We start from the raw sequence: 15773 nt of genomic DNA, 5'->3' as shown, positions 1-15773 counted from the left end.
GCTTTCCCAGGCCGGGGCAGGGTCTCGCTCTGATGCATGGCTGCAACTGCTGGAGTCCCAGCCCCCCAACATCGACTCTGGTGAAGCTCTCATCATGTGCTGCCCTCGTTCTGTGACCTCGAGCCAGCGACAGTCGTGGCCACGGGCCCGGTGCTGGCAGGCACTGGGAGCTCACATGGTTAACAGCAGCCGCCCGCACCCCTGGGCTCACATCTGGCAGTGGGAGGGCTGCGCCTCGTCCCGCTCCGCCGCTGCCTCCTTCGCTTTCGAGAATGCATTTCCGCCCGGGCGAAGAAGAGGCCGCGGGAGCAGCCGATCACGGCGGGCAGGCTCCCCCGTGCTCCCGGGGCTGGTAGGGCTGCACAGCACGGGGGGGATGCTCTAGGGAAGGAACGGCAGCACCAGGAGGGAGCAGCCCTGCCCCAGAGGTAGGTGAGGGGCAGGTTTGGGGGAATCCTATAGGCCTGGGCACCAGCACCCCGAAGCTGCACCTTGTCGTGTACCCATTTGTGTTTGCCATTTGGCAATGGGCACTGGGGCATCGGTGACGGACTCGGCCAGGAATCAGCTCTGCCTTACCCGGTTACCCGGGGCACGGCATATCCAGTAAAGGGACCAGATGTCCTTGCTCCAGTCGAGTGAGGATCCTGCCCTGCATGCAAGGGGAGTGGTGGGACCACAGAGCTGAGTTTGCCAGTCCTGCAAGGATACAGACAGACCCACAACAGCTGCAAGAGGACAGCAGTGGGGAGGGTTACACCTGGTGCCCTGCACTGTGGCTTTCCCAGCCTTGCCCTAATTGTGTGCCTAAAATACCAGGACCCATGAGCATATGAGACCCAGAGCTGGACTTCCCCGGGGACATGGTGGCTGCTGGGGTCCCTAGCACAACATCTTGGTGCTGTGGGAGCCGGAGGGCTGTGACCACTTTACCACAGCAGCCTTGTGCAGCTCCCACCCAGTTAACATCTGGAGCTGCACTGCTCTGGGAGTGCAAATGGCTCAGAACCATTCCAACAAAAGAGAGAGGCAGCCATCCCACCAGCACAACCCCAGAGGCACCTTTGCCTTGGCTGCTTTGGCTCAGGAAGGGTTGTAGTTGTATTGACCACCCTGAGCAGGGGAGGACAAGGTGAGTACACAGGTCCTGCCACCCTGAGCTCCCTTATCCTTCACCAGGATTTACCCTTGTTTCATCCTGATCTTTGTCACCTACTGGAATGTATTGCAGGATGTTTTGACTTGCAGTATCAAGGCTTTAGCAGCCACTGAGTTTAAATCTCCAAACTGCTCTTGGAGAACATCCAACACTGACAGGAAAAACAACATCCCCTCAGCAGGACTGTGTATGCCCATGCGTACCAGGCACCTCCCACTCAACATGCCCACAGGGTGCTGGGGGAGACACATGCTGGGGGCCCAACAAGCTGCTGGTGAGTGCCCCATGCACAGCACACTTGCCTTAATTTCCAGCCCTACAACAGCTTGGGAAATGTGCTGCCTTCCTCGGTGGGAATTTCCTGCTGAAGGATTTCTTCCTGTGGAGAAGTTCCCTGCCAAGCTGAGTTTTCCCCAGGGCTGAGCCTGCTGCAGCTCCCAGGGGAATGTCTGGTTTGATGATACCAAAGCTGAACGAAAGCTGAGTGAGTAGCTGCTGCCATACTCACTAGCATGTGGCTGGCACAGCTGCAGGCCAAGCAGGGTGAAGAGATGCATGGCCAAGGCTTCCCTAGGTGATCTCTCTTCACAAGACCCTGACTGGCCTACTCCATGCTTCTGTCTATGGATTCACTTCTCCCCTGCCTGCCAGGCAGGCCAGGGTTCAGGCAGGGAGGATGCAGCACCAGGCTGCCTGCATGCAGTATCTACACCCTGCCCCTCCCTACACCTGGCAGCACCAGCATGACACAGGCAGAGATAGCAGAGTGTGAGCCACTCGGGGAGTGCATGAGGGGACAGGCCCTTTGCAGTGGGTGGGAGCAGGAAAGCCCTTTGGAGCCTTTCCCCATCCCTCCGCCCCTTCCTGGCCCCAGTGAAGGTGACTCATGAGCCAGGCATCCACCCTGGCCTCAAACACCCTCCGCACCCACTGCCAGAGCATGTTTGCCTGGGCCCTGGATCCCACCAGCCCCTGTGCTTGGGGGAAAAGGGTAACAGCCTGGCAGCCACAGAATGTGGACACCAGTGCCCCTTTGGCCAGGCACCCAACAGAGACAGAAGCCTAGTGAGCAGCCTTGGACTCTGCTGCTGTGGGATGCTAAGCAGCTGGGCAATGCCGCAGGCATGTTTGGCCATGGCTGTCTTGGTACCTTTGGGGTCACAGGGCAAAGTGCTTCGTGCCTAGCCCCACACCTTGAGCAGATAAGGCTGTGATAAGGCAGGGAAGGGCAGCAGAGCTGCCTGGGCTGGGCCATGGTGCCACCAGCAACTGCAAATGTTAGCTTTGGCCCCACACAGGATGTGGACTCCCAGGAAGGTTTCTCCCTGTGGCAACCAGCTGCCAGCCTGCATCCACATCTCTGGAGCAGTTCATCTTATCTCCTTGCAAGCCCTCAGAACAAGGGCTGGCAGGTTCTGGGGCGCAGGAGCCCCTTCCATGGGTTCTGTGCAGCTTGTGCTGTGGATGTCCTTCCACGCACTGGGTCTGGGATGCAGACACCCTCCCTGGGTGGGTTTGGGGTCCCCCACAACAGGCAGGGCTATACCCCAACATTTTCCTCATGGCATCTGGAGCTGATACCCTGAGCTGTCTCTCTTGGGCATCCACGGGAGGCAAGTGGAGCCAGGCTGAGTAGAAGCAGCAGTGCATTGTCTCAGTCAGGGGCTGCTGCTCTGCTCCAACCTTGGCTCCTCAGGTAATTCCCTTTTCCATGCTTACCAGGGCTCTGGGAGTTCCTAGAATGTCAGTGAGCCCTGTGCCCCTGTTCCGTTCCAAATGTCTGTCTGCCCAGGCACTCACCGGAATATCTCTGAGGCACAGAGCCCAGCTAAAAGCACCTATTTAGGTCCAGATGGTTCCTGCAGCTGCAAGAAATGGATGTGCCCGCACTGCAGGTTCTGCTGGGGAAAGGATACTCTAAGACCAGGTTTTGGGGCTGCAAATGCAGCTGCCTGGTTCACCAGGTCCTGTCAAGTGGACAGTGCAGGGCATAGCCAGGGTGGCACAGCAGGACATCTCTGCAGCCTCTGGCACAGTCAGGTCTTGCTGTCCCACTCAGCTATCCCTGTCATCTTACAGGGCACTGCCACAGCATGGAGGGGCCTTGGGCACTCAGTGTGGTGCTGCTTTACTGCCTGCTGCTGCCCACCCCTGCTGGGAGCCAGAGCAGTCCTAGTCCTGACCAGCGTTTGCAGATGGACCCTGATGAGGAACTGTCCCAGCAACATGCTGCCAGGTGAGGGGACCCTGGGGCCAAGGCATATCACAGTGGGGGCCAGGGCAGCCCTGGCACTGCAAAAGGGCCCCAGCCCCCACCTGTAGCTCCCTGTTGCGCTTTGCTTTCTGCCCTCCCCAGGGCCATGTGGGAGCAGAAGGCTGGCAGTGCCCGGGAGCTGCCCCCACTGCCCCGCTGCGTCCGCTGCTGTGAGCCATCCGACCAGCGCTTCTCCTACCCCCAGTACCAGCTTGTGCCTCAGATCAACATGACCATCCTGAAAGGTGAGGGCTGGTGGCACCCTGCACTGTGGCAGTGCCTGTGGCTGCACCTGCAGTCCAGTCACCCTGTGCTGCCAGGCACCATCAGGCTGCCTGTTCTGCCAGCATCACCCCTGGGCCAGCACAAAGCTGGGCTTCTGTCTCTCTGAGGTGCCAGCCTTGCACAAACTGGGAGTGAGGAGCTGGTGCCTGTTGTCCAGCACCTGGCACAGGCAGAAGGGAGGTGGGCAGAGGCTGGTGGGGCCCCTGCTGTCTCCATCCCTTTCTCCCAGGCAAAGAGGCTTCCAGGGTGCTGGGTTTAGAAATGGCATCCACCTCTGACACAACTGCCCCTCCTGCTTTGCCCAGGTGAGAAGGGGGACCGTGGTGAGCGAGGCCTGCAGGGCAAGTTTGGCAAGACCGGGATGGCTGGCAGCAGGGGCCATGCAGGGCCTAAGGGGCAGAAGGGCAGTGTGGGAGCCCCGGGGGAGCGCTGTAAGAACCACTACGCTGCCTTCTCGGTGGGCCGCAAGAAACCCCTGCACAGCAATGACTACTACCAGACCCTCATCTTTGACACGGAGTTTGTCAACCTCTACGACCACTTCAACATGTTCACGGGCAAGTTCTACTGCTACGTCCCTGGCATCTACTACTTCAGCCTCAACGTGCACACCTGGAACCAGAAGGAGACATACCTGCACATCATGCACAACGGGGTGGAGGTGGTAATCCTCTATGCCCAGGTGAGCGACCGCAGCATCATGCAGAGCCAGAGCGTCATGCTGGAGCTGCGGGAGCAGGACGAGGTCTGGGTGAGGCTCTACAAGGGCGAGCGAGAGAACGCCGTCTTCAGCGATGAGTACGACACTTACATCACCTTCAGCGGTCACCTCATCAAGTACAGTGGGGACCCCTGAGCACCTGCTGCTCCACCCTGCTTCTCCGGCCTTGGGATGGGTGTCCAAGGAGCCCCTGCTGCCTTCTCGCCCCAGACATGCCACCTACCATTGAGCTGTTAGCCCTGCGATGTGCCGCTACCCCAAGCAGCTGCGTGCATGTGTGAATCCCGCCCCCCAGCTCCTCAAGGCTGATCAGATGCACCTGGAGGAGCTGAAGCCATTTCCAGCCTCTGTGGCATTTGTGAGCCAGGCAGCAGCCCCTCTCTGGGCTGGGCAGTGAGCTCATCCCCACCAGAACCTGCTTCAGAAAGAAGTTTGCTGGGGCCCAGGTGTTCGAGGCACTGGCTGTGAGCTGTCACCACAGCCAGTAGCATGGGTTTGACTGATGGTGTGAGGCAGCACAGACGCATGAGCTGTGTTCCTCCCTAGACTTGCTTGCACTGTGCTGTGTGCTCCGCAGGCTCCTTCTGGAAAAGTGCAGAGGGTGCTCAGCATCTAGTAGGAAAGGCAATAAAACCACTAAGAGCCCTTCTGTGCTTCCGCAGGGCTGAGTCCTAACAGCATAGATGTTGCAGCATGGTGCTGGGTACCCGCTGGGCTGACACAGGGGAGCAGGTTGCATAAGTTCCCATCTGCAAGACCCTGTCACAGGTCCCCCACACTGCAGCCTCCTCTCTGCACTGGTGCTGCTGAGGAGGGGCTGGCTTCCCACTGGCAGCCCTGGGTGCAGGACCTTTGGCCTCAGCTGCTTCCTCTCCATTAGATTATCTGCTGGCCAGCCTTTGTATTTTTGTAGATGCAACAGCAGAGCAGGGCCAGGGCAGCACCCCACTCTCTGCACAGCTTGTGACCACATTAAACACTTCATGATTCTGAGTCCTTCTCATACTTTCAGTGTGTCCTCTTGCTCTGTGTGCATAGAGGCTCCAAGCAGCCCAGGGAAGGTTTCTGCTCCTGGAGTGCAGCATCTCCCCGAGAGCCACGGGCTGGCATGGTGCTGCCTGGCAGGTGGTGGGAAGGAAAGGACAGAATGTCCCTGGAGAGCCAAGGATACTCAAGTCAGGCCCTGCAAGGGCCAGCTGCTCCCCTAGGGCCAGAGAACCAGGTGCAGCAACAGACCCATCAGCCTGTGGCGCAGGCTAGGGGTGGTGCCCAAGTTTACCGAAGATCTGGATCATTGGGCAAGTCCATGGTGATGAATTAGGTCTGAGGTCAGACTGGGAGGCCAGTGGTCAGGACTGGTGGGTCACTGGCTGGGTGCAGCAGGGCTGCAGCTAGAGACCAACATCCCCCCAGCACAGCAAGGAAGGAAGGGATAAGGGCTGAGCTTAGAGCCCTGGCCCCACGGGTGGGGTGTGGTGGCAGACAGGTGAGGCTGATCAGGCCATCTAGGGCTGGTGGTGCCTCCATGGCTCTGGTACTGCTGTCCCCATGGGGCTGCCCCCAAGGACCCTGCATTCCCTGCTCACAGCTGGCCCAGTGTCCCATCACAGCCCCATGGTGTGGCAAAGCCCATGGCAGCACCTGGCCCCTTGGGTGGCAGGCACAGTTGGCTCTGCTGGCATGAGTATAGGGCAGCCTGCTGGGGGGTGCCCACCAGCCTGAAGACCATCTCTCTCCCAGTTTGCCCAGCAGGGCCTGTTCAGAGACACACATCGCATCCTGGGACACATTCCATCCAGGGACATGCAGCCCTGGCCTAGGACACACAGCCTGTATGTATGTCCAATCCTGAGACACACACTGCATCCCAGAACACATGGCCCTGTCCCAGCACATAGATCCCATCCTAGGACATGCAGTTTGTCCTAAAACACATGGCACTATCTCAGGGCATGTGTCTCATCCTGGGAAGCATGTCCCCACTGTGAGACATGCCTATATCCTGGGAGACACAGCCCCATCCTGGGACACAGATCTCATCGTGGGACATGCAGTCCATCCTGGGAGACACGTCCCTATCCCGGGACACATGGCCCTATCCCAGCACACATGTTGCACTCCAGCACATGTCCACTCCAGGGCACGAGTCCCCATCCGGTGACAAAGGCTCCAGGCGGTGCCGAGAGCGGCCGGGGCGGGCCGAGCCGGGCGCTGGGGGCGGTGCGCGGCAGCGGCCGGAGCTGGGGCCGGGGCCGGAGCCGCTGCGGGCGGGGCTTCGCGGGCTGCGCCTCCGGGCGAGCGGGGCCAGGCCGGGGCCATTGCCGCGCTGCTGCCAGTGTGAGAGCGGCAGCGGCGGCAGCGCCATGGCGGCGGCGCAGGAGGGACCTGGGCGGCGCGGGAAGAGGGCCGGGGCCGCGGCAGAGGAAGCCGAAGTGGAGGCGGAGCGGGCCGGGAGGCGGCGGAGGAGGTGGGCGGTGGAGTGAGCCCGGCCGGGCCGAGAGCGTGGTCACCATAGGGGTCCATGCCGGGGCTCAGCGAGACTCGGCGGGCGCTGGCCGCGGTGCTGGGCCGGTCCCGGTGGCGAAAGCCCGGGCAGCACCGGGGCCTGTGCTGGCCCTCAACTCCCTTCCCGGGCAGCTTCCAGCCGGCGGCGGAACACCGGGGAACCACCATCCTGCACGACACCATCAGCACCCAGCCGCAGCCCCTGCCAGGTGAGGCTGGTGCTGGTGCCTGTACCCGTCCTGGTGCCAATGCTGGTGCCTGGTGCCAATGCTAGTGCCAGGTGCTGATGCCAGTGCTGATGCCAAGACTCATGAGCATTGCTTCCTGCTGACCCCATGCCCTCTCTCCCCACCTGCTCCAGCGAGGTATTTTGACATCAACACAACTGAACCAGTCAGTTTCTTCTTGTCTGGCCTGGAGGAGCTGCTGGCCTGGAAGCCTGATGGCAACGATGACTTCAACATCTCCATGGTGCCACTGGCAAAGCGCCAGCCCCCTCTCCACAGCAAGAGACCCCGAACTCTGGTGTGCCATGACATGCGTGGCGGGTACATTGATGACAGGTATGTGCTGGGCAGCAGTGAGGCTCAACATCTCACCCCCCCAAACCTCTTCTATTTCTGTGTGATTTATTTCCTGCCAGCCTGGCTGCAGGCAGGCAAAGATGGAGGAGTCTTATTCATGGTGACTTTGCTTGGGCAGGCCCCAGCTGGGGTCCACAAAGGTGGCTCAGCACCACAGCTCTTCCTGGCTCCTGGGGCATGAGTCAGGTTCCTACCCAGCCCCACAGCTGTCTGCCGGCGTCCTTCCCGCATTGCTCAACCCTTTTCCCTCTCTGGCACTGCAGGTTCATCCAGGGCTCGGCCACACGCAACCCTTATGTCTTCTACCACTGGCGGTACATCGACATCTTTGTCTACTTCAGCCACCACACCGTCACCATCCCCCCTGTGTGCTGGACCAATGCGGCACACAAGAATGGCGTCCCTGTTCTGGGTGAGGGCAGGGCCAGCTGCAGAGCTGGGGGCTGCAGGACCAGGCCTGGGGGAGCCCCAGGTGCATGGTGGGTTTGCCAGAATGTGTGGCCAAGGCTTCTCCTGCCACCCCCCCAGGAACATTCATCACAGAGTGGACGGATGGGGAGAAGCTGTGTGAGGCATTCCTGGCCGGTGGGGAGGAGGCATTCCGTGCTGTGAGCGAGCAGCTGGCCCGCATCGCCCAGCACTACCGCTTTGATGGCTGGCTGATCAACCTGGAGAACACCTTGAGCGTGAGCCTGCCGCCCTTCCCTGCCTCCTCTTTGCCCTCGCCTTCCTCCTGCCTGTCCTGTGCTCATTTATCCCTGCTCTCTCCTGCCAGCCAGCAGCGGTGAGGAACCTGCCCCACTTCCTGCGGCACTTGACGGCAGAGGTGCATGGTGCTGTGCCAGGAGGGCTGGTGATCTGGTATGACAGCATCTTGAGAAATGGCACCCTGAAGTGGCAAAATGAGCTGAACGAGGAGAATAGGTGAGGCCAGGCTCTGCCCCACCATCTTGCCCAGGCAAAACTGGCCCTGGTTGGAGGCATGAGCCCAGCCCTGGGGGGTGGTGAAGGCATGGCTTGCACAACCCTCAGTGGGGTGGTCTGTGGGTACAGCTGCAGTGGCTGTCCTGTCACCCTGACCCTTGTCTCCAGGTTGTTCTTTGATGCCTGTGATGGGCTGTTCACCAACTACAACTGGAAGGAGGCACACCTGGAGCGCACACGGGAGCTGGCTGGGCCACGCCACATTGATGTCTATGTTGGTGTCGATGTCTTTGCCCGTGGGGAGGTGATTGGTGGTGGCTTCGACACTGACAAGGTGAGTGTGCTGGGGCTGGGATAGAGTGGAAGCTCGGACCTCCCTCCACTGCAGCCATCTGAGCTCCCACTGATGGCTGTGCCTGTGCCATCCTGGGCTGCTAACCAGGGCATGCAGTGGTGAGGAGGGGGGGAACTGGAGCTGCTGGGTTGCCAGCCATGCATGGAGAGGGAGCTAAGGGATCCTGGTGCTGCTGTCCCTGGAAAGGGAGATGCCACTGTGCATCCCCACGGTGTTGCTCTGCCCTACCACGGGGCCAGTGGGACCTGGGGGAGTGGGGACAGGCTGGGTGACAAGATGACTGCCTGGCCCAGCCCATGCTGCTCACCTCCTGTTTCTGCAGTCCCTGCGCCTGATCCGCCAGCATGGCCTCTCTGCAGCCATCTTCGCTCCTGGCTGGGTCTACGAGCACCTGGGCGAGGAAAACTTCCTGCAGAATGAGAACAAGTGAGGGTGGCTCAGCAGGGCAGGCCCCATGGTGGGAGATGGGGCTGGGAACACCTCAGGCCAGCAGGGCTGCTGGGAGACCATGGCTGCTGGCCAGGACTAGTCTGGCCCCACTCTGCCCCAGCTGAGGCAATGCCCAAGGCTGTGCCAGGGCAGCAGCTATAGCAGGAGTCTCTGCTCTGAAATTTACCTTTTCCTCTAGGTTCTGGGGCTTGCTGTCTGAGTACCTGCCCACACACAGCATCTGCACACTGCCCCTTGCCACTTCCTTCAGCCTGGGCATGGGCACCAGCAGGTTCCTGGATGGGAAGGTGTGTGCAGGGCAATGGCTTTGCTACAGCCTGGCAGTGGTGGGCTGGGCAGGGGGGTCCCTACTTTTTGCTCTGTGTCTGATCCAGCTCCCCGTGTCCTGCAGGAGGAAGAGGCTGGGCCCTGGTATGACCTAAGCGCTCAAGAGATCCAGCCCCTATACCCGGAGCGCAAGGGCAGGCTGAGCACCAGCTGCTGCCTGCAGGACGCCTGGTGTGGGGGCAGCTCCCTGAGGGTGCAGGGGACCATTCCCCCTGGCGAGGAGCTAGTGGCTGTCCGGTGAGTTGGGGAGAAGCCCTCTTGTCACCCCCTCAGCACTGGGCTGGTGCTGTGCTGGCATGGACCACATGGCCTGGGCAGAGCTGTGCAGCTGTCTGCCTGCACTGCCCAGCAGACCTAACCCGATGCATCTTCTCTTTCTCTCTCCTCTCTCTTTCTCTTTCTGGGTGGATTTGGGGTCATCAGCCTTTTCTCTTTGCAGATGCCAGCACCCCCCAAGCTCTTCCTGACCCTGCTCTACAAGCTAGAGGGGCCACACCCTGATGAGTTCACAGTGTCGCTGGAGATCACCACCTGGGACTCGGGTATCTGCCACGAGGGCAACATCACCTCCTTGCCTGGTGAGGACCCTACCTCTCCCTGTGCAGTCTGCAGTAAGCACTCACTGTGTGCAGTCTGCAGTAAGCACTCACTGCAGGGCTTAGAACCAACTCAGCCCCTCACCCCCTGGACCCCACTCCCTCCAGCAGAACCCAATGGCCGGCACCACCCTCGGTTCCTCCCGGCACCGCCACCCAGCCTTGCCAAGCTGCTTGCTGCCTGCCACCGTGGCTCCAATGGCTGGACCAGCCGGTGAGTGCCCTGACAGCACCCTGTGCCCATGGGCATGTATGGCCTCCCTCTAGAGCCCCTCAGCACTGCATCAGCTCTGCTCCTTCATTCTCAGGTGCTATGAGCTGGACCTGCAGGACTGCAGCCTGCGAGACCTCTCCCTGCTCGTGTCCCGCCACCAGCCCAGCCCGCAGGAGACATCGTTCAGTTGCCTCCTTGGGGAGGTTCGGGTGAGTGCCTGCTGGGAGACATCTGCCCCAGTGCTGCACCACGCTGTGCCAGGAGGGTGGGTAGGTAGGATTGTGGGTGGGTGCTTCCTCGAGCCCCTGCCCCAACAGTGCTGTGGTTCCCTCTGCAGGTGCTGGATGCAGCCAGCGTGGCAGCGTCCCCACCTCAGGTGCAGAGCCTGGCGGCCTCACAGCTCTGGTGGCAGGATGGCCCTGAGGCTGGGCAGCTCTCGCTCAGCCTCACCCTCCGCTGGGTTTTCCCTCCCGGCCGGGCTGGCAGCTTCCGTGTCTTCAGCCAGGGTGCTCGCTGCCGCCGGGGCCAGACACAGCCAGAGCTGCTGGGGCTGGCCCATGCCTGCCTGTACCGTGCCGTGGGCCTGCTGGTGCCCCGGCCAGCAGCTGGGCAGTCCTGCCAGCTAGAGCTGCTGGTGGAGCCGGTGCTGAGGGACGAAATGCCTGTGGACCCCCACCGCTGGGGGCGGCTAGTGCTGGTCTACTCCGAGCCAGCCAGTGGCACCAGCTGAGACAGGGATTAAAGGTGAACATGGTGCAGCCTTGCATCTGTGTCTCTGTGTTCATGGGTGGGCTGTGGTCAAGGAGCTTAGAAGGTGAAGGCTGCATTTCATGACACTGAAATCAGTGGGCCACACTTCTCTCACCTCTGGCCTGCTGGGTGCTGACCAGGGTTCTGTGAGGGACTGCCCAGGGACCACCCCACCTTCTGCAGCTCTTGCTGTCTGCCAGCTGAGCACACCCAGGCTGTGGCACCTGCCCTGACACCCCCAAGCCCTGCACCCAGTCATGCTAGGGACCCACCTGGTGTGCTGCAATTCTCAGTGCTGAGGAGCAGCCTGGTGCAGGCAGTCACTGTGCCCATCCACTGTGAACCTATCCCAGCACTACCCAGCCCTCAATGCCCTCTCCCCAGGGTGGGCTGGCAACGGCTGCACCCGCACTGCCTCTCCCCTGGGCAGCTTCTGTGGAGAAGGAGAGAAAATTTATAGCAGCAATTATTTTCTCACAGTCTGGTGAGCAAGCAATTAGCAGGCAGGGAGGCAGGCAGGCGCGAGGCGCAGCAGGGTCGCCCAGCCCCAGCTCCCCCCGCTTCCAAGCGCCGGCCTCAGCCCCACAAACAATGCTGGCTCCTGGTCAGGAAAATTAATATGTCAGCAGTTAAGCTGCTGCTCCTCTGGTGAGGGACTTGCTCTGAGATGAATTATCTGACGGTTTGAAAAATGATGGGCTCAGCACAGCCAGGGGAGGGCTGGCACCTTGCTTCCTTGCAATGGCAAGTCTAGAGTGGGGGCCCTGGTGCAATCCCCGCGCTTGCCTGGCACAGGATGGTAGCCCTGCTGTCCAGAGGTGTGCCAGGACAGCTAGCCACAGCTCCACACTTGTGCCCCAGTCAGATCCTGAGTCGCACTGGTTGAAGAAAGAAATCTTTATTAATAATTTCAATAATAATAATAATAATCCTTGTAATAATAATAATAATAATAATAATAATAATAATAATAATAATACTGTTTATTAGAATGGTCACACCTTTGAAGCATACAGGATGGGCCAGCGCCAGCCTGCGCGCCGGCGGCCGGCGCAGGGGTTTCTGCTGTAAGGAAGAAGCCAATACAGCGATGGAAGGAGCTTTGTACAGGGCGGGGGCGCGGGGCCAGGGCGGCCGGGGCTATGTACACTGGGAATAGAAAAGGGGGAGCTCATCGCTGGAGCATTGGGGCGTCTGCAGACTATAAAGTGAGGTTGAGGAGTGGCAGAGCCACGTGGGGCAGGAGGTGGGGGGGGTGGGGAGCTGAGCGTGATGCCAGGCCTGCAACCCGGGGTGGGCTCTGCCGCGCTTCGTGACACCGGCACCGGACCTGGCCTGCTGGCTGCTGCGGAGCAACCTGGGGGGGGGGGGGGTTGGGCTGGGCCCCGCAGGCTATGCAATGGCTGAGACCCTGAGCTGAGGGCTGGCAGGGTCCTGCTGTCTCAGACAGGGACAGGTGGCTGTGAGCATGTCCCATGCCACGGAGCAGGTGGGAGTGGGAGCAGGATCCTGGTCCCAGCTCAGTGCAGGGGGCCATGAGTGGCATCGGTCAGGGCTGCTCCCTGCAGGGTGTGAGCCCTGGGTGCATCAGGGGACAGAGGGGAGGGAGGGGAAAGGGATGGCAAGCGAGTTGCAAGCTCCTCTTAACAAAAATTCCCTTTAAAAGGCTGAGGCTCATCCCCCTGCAACGCCCCGCGCCTCAGCAAAGTGGCTGCGCTGCCACCCCAGCTCCATGCGGGAGCCGAGGCCTCGCACGCTTGACACCCTGATGGACCTGCGAGCACCGGCGCTCAGGAAGGGAAACACGGAGCCGGGTTCCCAACCTGGTGCCCAGTCCCCAGAGCCAGGGCAGGGGTGACGTGCTGCGGCGCTCCGCCGGCACCCCCAGTGCTGCCGCCGCGCCGGGGCTGAAAGGAAGACGTGGTGCCCAGGCCCTGCACCTGGGTGGGGGCCCCTCTGGACGCCCTGCGCTCGCCATGTGCCGGCTCTCCCTCCCTGCCAGGGGCTGGGGGGCCGGGGTGGAGAGGGGCCCCTCTGGCGCGTCCGGCCGGTTCCGTGCTCGCTGCGGCTCTCCTCCGGGACTCGCTCGCTCGGTGTGTGTGTGGACGGTGTTATGGGACTCTCACTTGGCTGTTACCTCTTTGCTTTTTTTTCCCTTTTTTTTCCTCTTTTTTTGTTGTTTGGTTTGGGGTTTTTCTTGCTTTGCTTTAAATTGCTTTAATTTTTTTTTTATTTTTTATTTTTGTGTGTGTGTGTCTGTGTGGAGTTTTTTTGCCCTTCCTGGTCCCAGAAGGAAAACAGCCGTGGTTTCACTACAACAGAAACAGAGAGGCAGGTCTTTCGCTGTAGCAGTATGTGGGGCAGCCCAGCTGAGCTGCTGGCCGCAGGGCCATCCCCTCAAGCCCGGCACCATGCCGTGCCCCACACTTCAGCCAGTCCCACACTACACCACAGAGCAGCATAGTCGGCCCTAAGAAGTGCTACTGCCCAGGGGTCTGTCCCTGTGGAGGAATGTCCCTGGGGTCCCACCCCAGCCCAGTTCTGTGCCCAAAGACTGCAGTAGCCCCCATCAGTTCCTGTCTACTATGGAGGGCCAGAGAGGCTGCCATCAGCACCATGCCCTCCATGCCTACAGACAGAGAATCCCTCCTGGTTTGCCCTCTGCACTCCCAGGAAGGACAGCACCTGCTCAGGCTGGGATGGAGCTGCTCGGGGACCCTGCAACTTGACTGTGGGAATGGGGTGTCGTTGGGACCCAGGGCTGGCCCTGCTCCCCACAGTCCCCAGGGACACTGGGGGCAGGCAGATGGTGCAGGAGACATGGGCGAACGGCGGCTGGAGTGGCGTGGGGTGACCCTATGGGTGTGGGCTCAGCGGAGCCCAGCCCAGGCAGGGCCATGGTTCCTCCAGAAGCCTGGGCCCGGCTCTGTCTGCCTGGCTGGGTTTGGTGCTAGTGAGCGCTCAGTGCTAGTGGTGGGAGGGGCTGGGTCTGTCTTGCTAGTAGGGAGTGAAGCGGCTGTACCCTCCTCGGTATAGACTAGCCTGCAACATCAAAGATGAAAAAAAAGCCAATCAGTATTCGAGAGAGAGGCAAAGCCCAGTTCTTCCCTTTTTTTTCTTTTCCTTTTTTTTTCCTTTTTTTTTTTTTTTAATCCTTTGTTTTGGTTAGGTTGTGGGCTTTGGTTTTGGTTTAATTCTTTTTTCCTTTTAAATCTGAAATCACACCAAATTGCTTCTCTCCTTGGGACATAACAGTGGGCAGGGCTGAGGGTGCCCAGTGCTGCCTGGGCTTTAGGATGTCCACAGGTGCTGCACTTGGGGCCATGGAGCTGGAGGGTGCCCTGAGCCCCAGTGCCCCCAGTGGGGCACCACGGTGATCATGGAATAGCCACTCCCCAACTCCTGCATTGGGCTGGCACCCGCGTTGCCCATCCCCATGGTATGGAGGGGGTCTCAGCTCCACAGTGGCAGATGCCCAGGGCTGGCTGTGTCAAGGGGGTGCTGACCCCAACTGGGGGTAGGGGGGGTTAAAAAAAGGAAAAAAAGACAGGTTGGCTTTGAGACCCCACCCATGAGTGGAATTTTTCATCTTTGATGCTGGTTGTGAAGCTAGCTAAGAGCTGTGGCACGTGCACGGGCTGTGGGTGCTGGCATGCACGTGTGTGCTCCCTGTGCATGGCTGCACGCCAGGGCCTGGGGACATGGCACTGCACTGGGGATGAGAAAGGGGGTCCCAGTCCCTGGATAGGGCCCTGGGCATGGGGGCTACCAATAAAGTGGTGTACATGGTCAGGAATGTTGCATGCTGCCATTAGCCAGGGCACATAACAGGGCACATGGGTTGGAGACACAGGGGCGGGGATCTTCCTCTTTTGCCTGCCTGCAGACACACCACTACCACCAGCTCTCAGCTCCCCCTCCCACAGGACCTTGCCTGCCCCTGTACCCTGCAGGCTCCCCGGGATGCTGGGCTGGGCCCCCTCCCCAGGCTGGCGGCTGCTCGCGCTGTGAAGCAAAGAAAGGCCCTGGGGGCTGCTCTTACCATGGTGCCGATGCTGTACGTGGCGGCGGGGCCGATGGTGTGGTGGTAGGGGTCTGCTGCTGCATACACTCTGCCGTAGCTAGGAGCAAGCACAGTACTGGGTGTTAGTGACTGGGGTCAGGGTCCCCTCTTCCCTCAGCAGCTCCCCTGCCTGGCCACGGCTTCCTTCCACGGTGTCTGGGACCCACAGGTCCTTTCCACTTTTCCCCATCAGTCCTTTTCAGAACAAGCCCAAGGGCTCCACTTTGAAGGACATCCTCACTGTGCCCAGCTCCATCCTCCCCTTGTGGGGCACAAAAGCTGGGGTGTGCTGGACTGGGCAATGCAGGTGGTGAAATGGGGCTCTGCCCTGCCAAAGCGATGCCCATGGTGCAGGGGTTGCTTACCTGTCACTGTACGCTGCCGCTGCTGCTGCAGGCTGGGCGTATCTGTATGCAGCATAACCCCCCTGCAGTGGAGAAAGACTCTGTCAGGGTGAGGGGCAGCACCTGCTGAGGAGGCTCAAGGAGCACCCCCTGGCCAGTGCAGTGCTTTGGAGCAGCAGTGGGACCCTGCCAGGAGGCAGCGCCTGTGCTGGCAGGCACACACCAGCCTCATTACCATTCCC

The 15773-nt window shown here is 60.5% G+C and overlaps 3 protein-coding genes across 10 annotated transcripts in view; 2 read left to right on the top strand and 1 right to left on the bottom strand.

Moving 5' to 3' along the window:
- The first annotated feature begins 209 nt into the window (after window positions 1-209).
- Window positions 210-5407, top strand: C1QTNF1 (C1q and TNF related 1). Of its 2 annotated transcripts, XM_054170925.1 has the most exons (4): window positions 210-428; window positions 3239-3395; window positions 3516-3658; window positions 4004-5407. In XM_054170925.1, exons 2-4 carry the CDS (start codon window positions 3253-3255, stop codon window positions 4552-4554), a joined length of 837 nt encoding a protein of 278 aa, XP_054026900.1. In that variant the 5' UTR covers window positions 210-428; window positions 3239-3252; the 3' UTR covers window positions 4555-5407. The 2 variants fall into 2 exon arrangements, with proteins under 2 accessions (XP_054026900.1, XP_054026901.1); XM_054170926.1 differs by lacking the exon at window positions 210-428 and having other exon boundaries at window positions 3286-3395; window positions 3482-3658.
- Window positions 5408-6693: 1286 nt separating this feature from the next.
- On the top strand, window positions 6694-11200 carry ENGASE (endo-beta-N-acetylglucosaminidase). Its single transcript, XM_054170927.1, has 14 exons — window positions 6694-6886; window positions 7057-7133; window positions 7286-7487; window positions 7772-7920; window positions 8037-8194; window positions 8284-8432; window positions 8601-8766; window positions 9110-9213; window positions 9416-9524; window positions 9629-9801; window positions 9988-10163; window positions 10269-10374; window positions 10469-10583; window positions 10712-11200. The coding sequence occupies exons 1-14, from the start codon at window positions 6783-6785 to the stop codon at window positions 11102-11104; spliced, it is 2181 nt and encodes a 726-aa protein (XP_054026902.1). The 5' UTR covers window positions 6694-6782; the 3' UTR covers window positions 11105-11200.
- An 859-nt stretch (window positions 11201-12059) lies between these two features.
- Window positions 12060-15773, bottom strand: part of RBFOX3 (RNA binding fox-1 homolog 3) — a 189503-nt gene continuing 185789 nt past the window's right edge. For 4 of the 7 annotated variants that reach the window (XM_054170633.1, XM_054170631.1, XM_054170632.1 and 1 more), the window contains 3 exons: window positions 15553-15614; window positions 15167-15245; window positions 13455-14166 (listed from right to left, as the gene is read on the bottom strand). In XM_054170633.1, the coding sequence (XP_054026608.1) occupies window positions 14122-14166; window positions 15167-15245; window positions 15553-15614 (186 nt within the window). In that variant the 3' untranslated portion in view covers window positions 13455-14121. The other 3 variants (XM_054170636.1, XM_054170637.1, XM_054170635.1) reach the window with 2 other exon arrangements.

This window comes from Dryobates pubescens, chromosome 20, assembly GCF_014839835.1.
Source record: "Dryobates pubescens isolate bDryPub1 chromosome 20, bDryPub1.pri, whole genome shotgun sequence".
Lineage (NCBI taxonomy): Eukaryota > Metazoa > Chordata > Aves > Piciformes > Picidae > Dryobates > Dryobates pubescens.
This window is presented reverse-complemented; position numbering and strand designations above follow the sequence as displayed.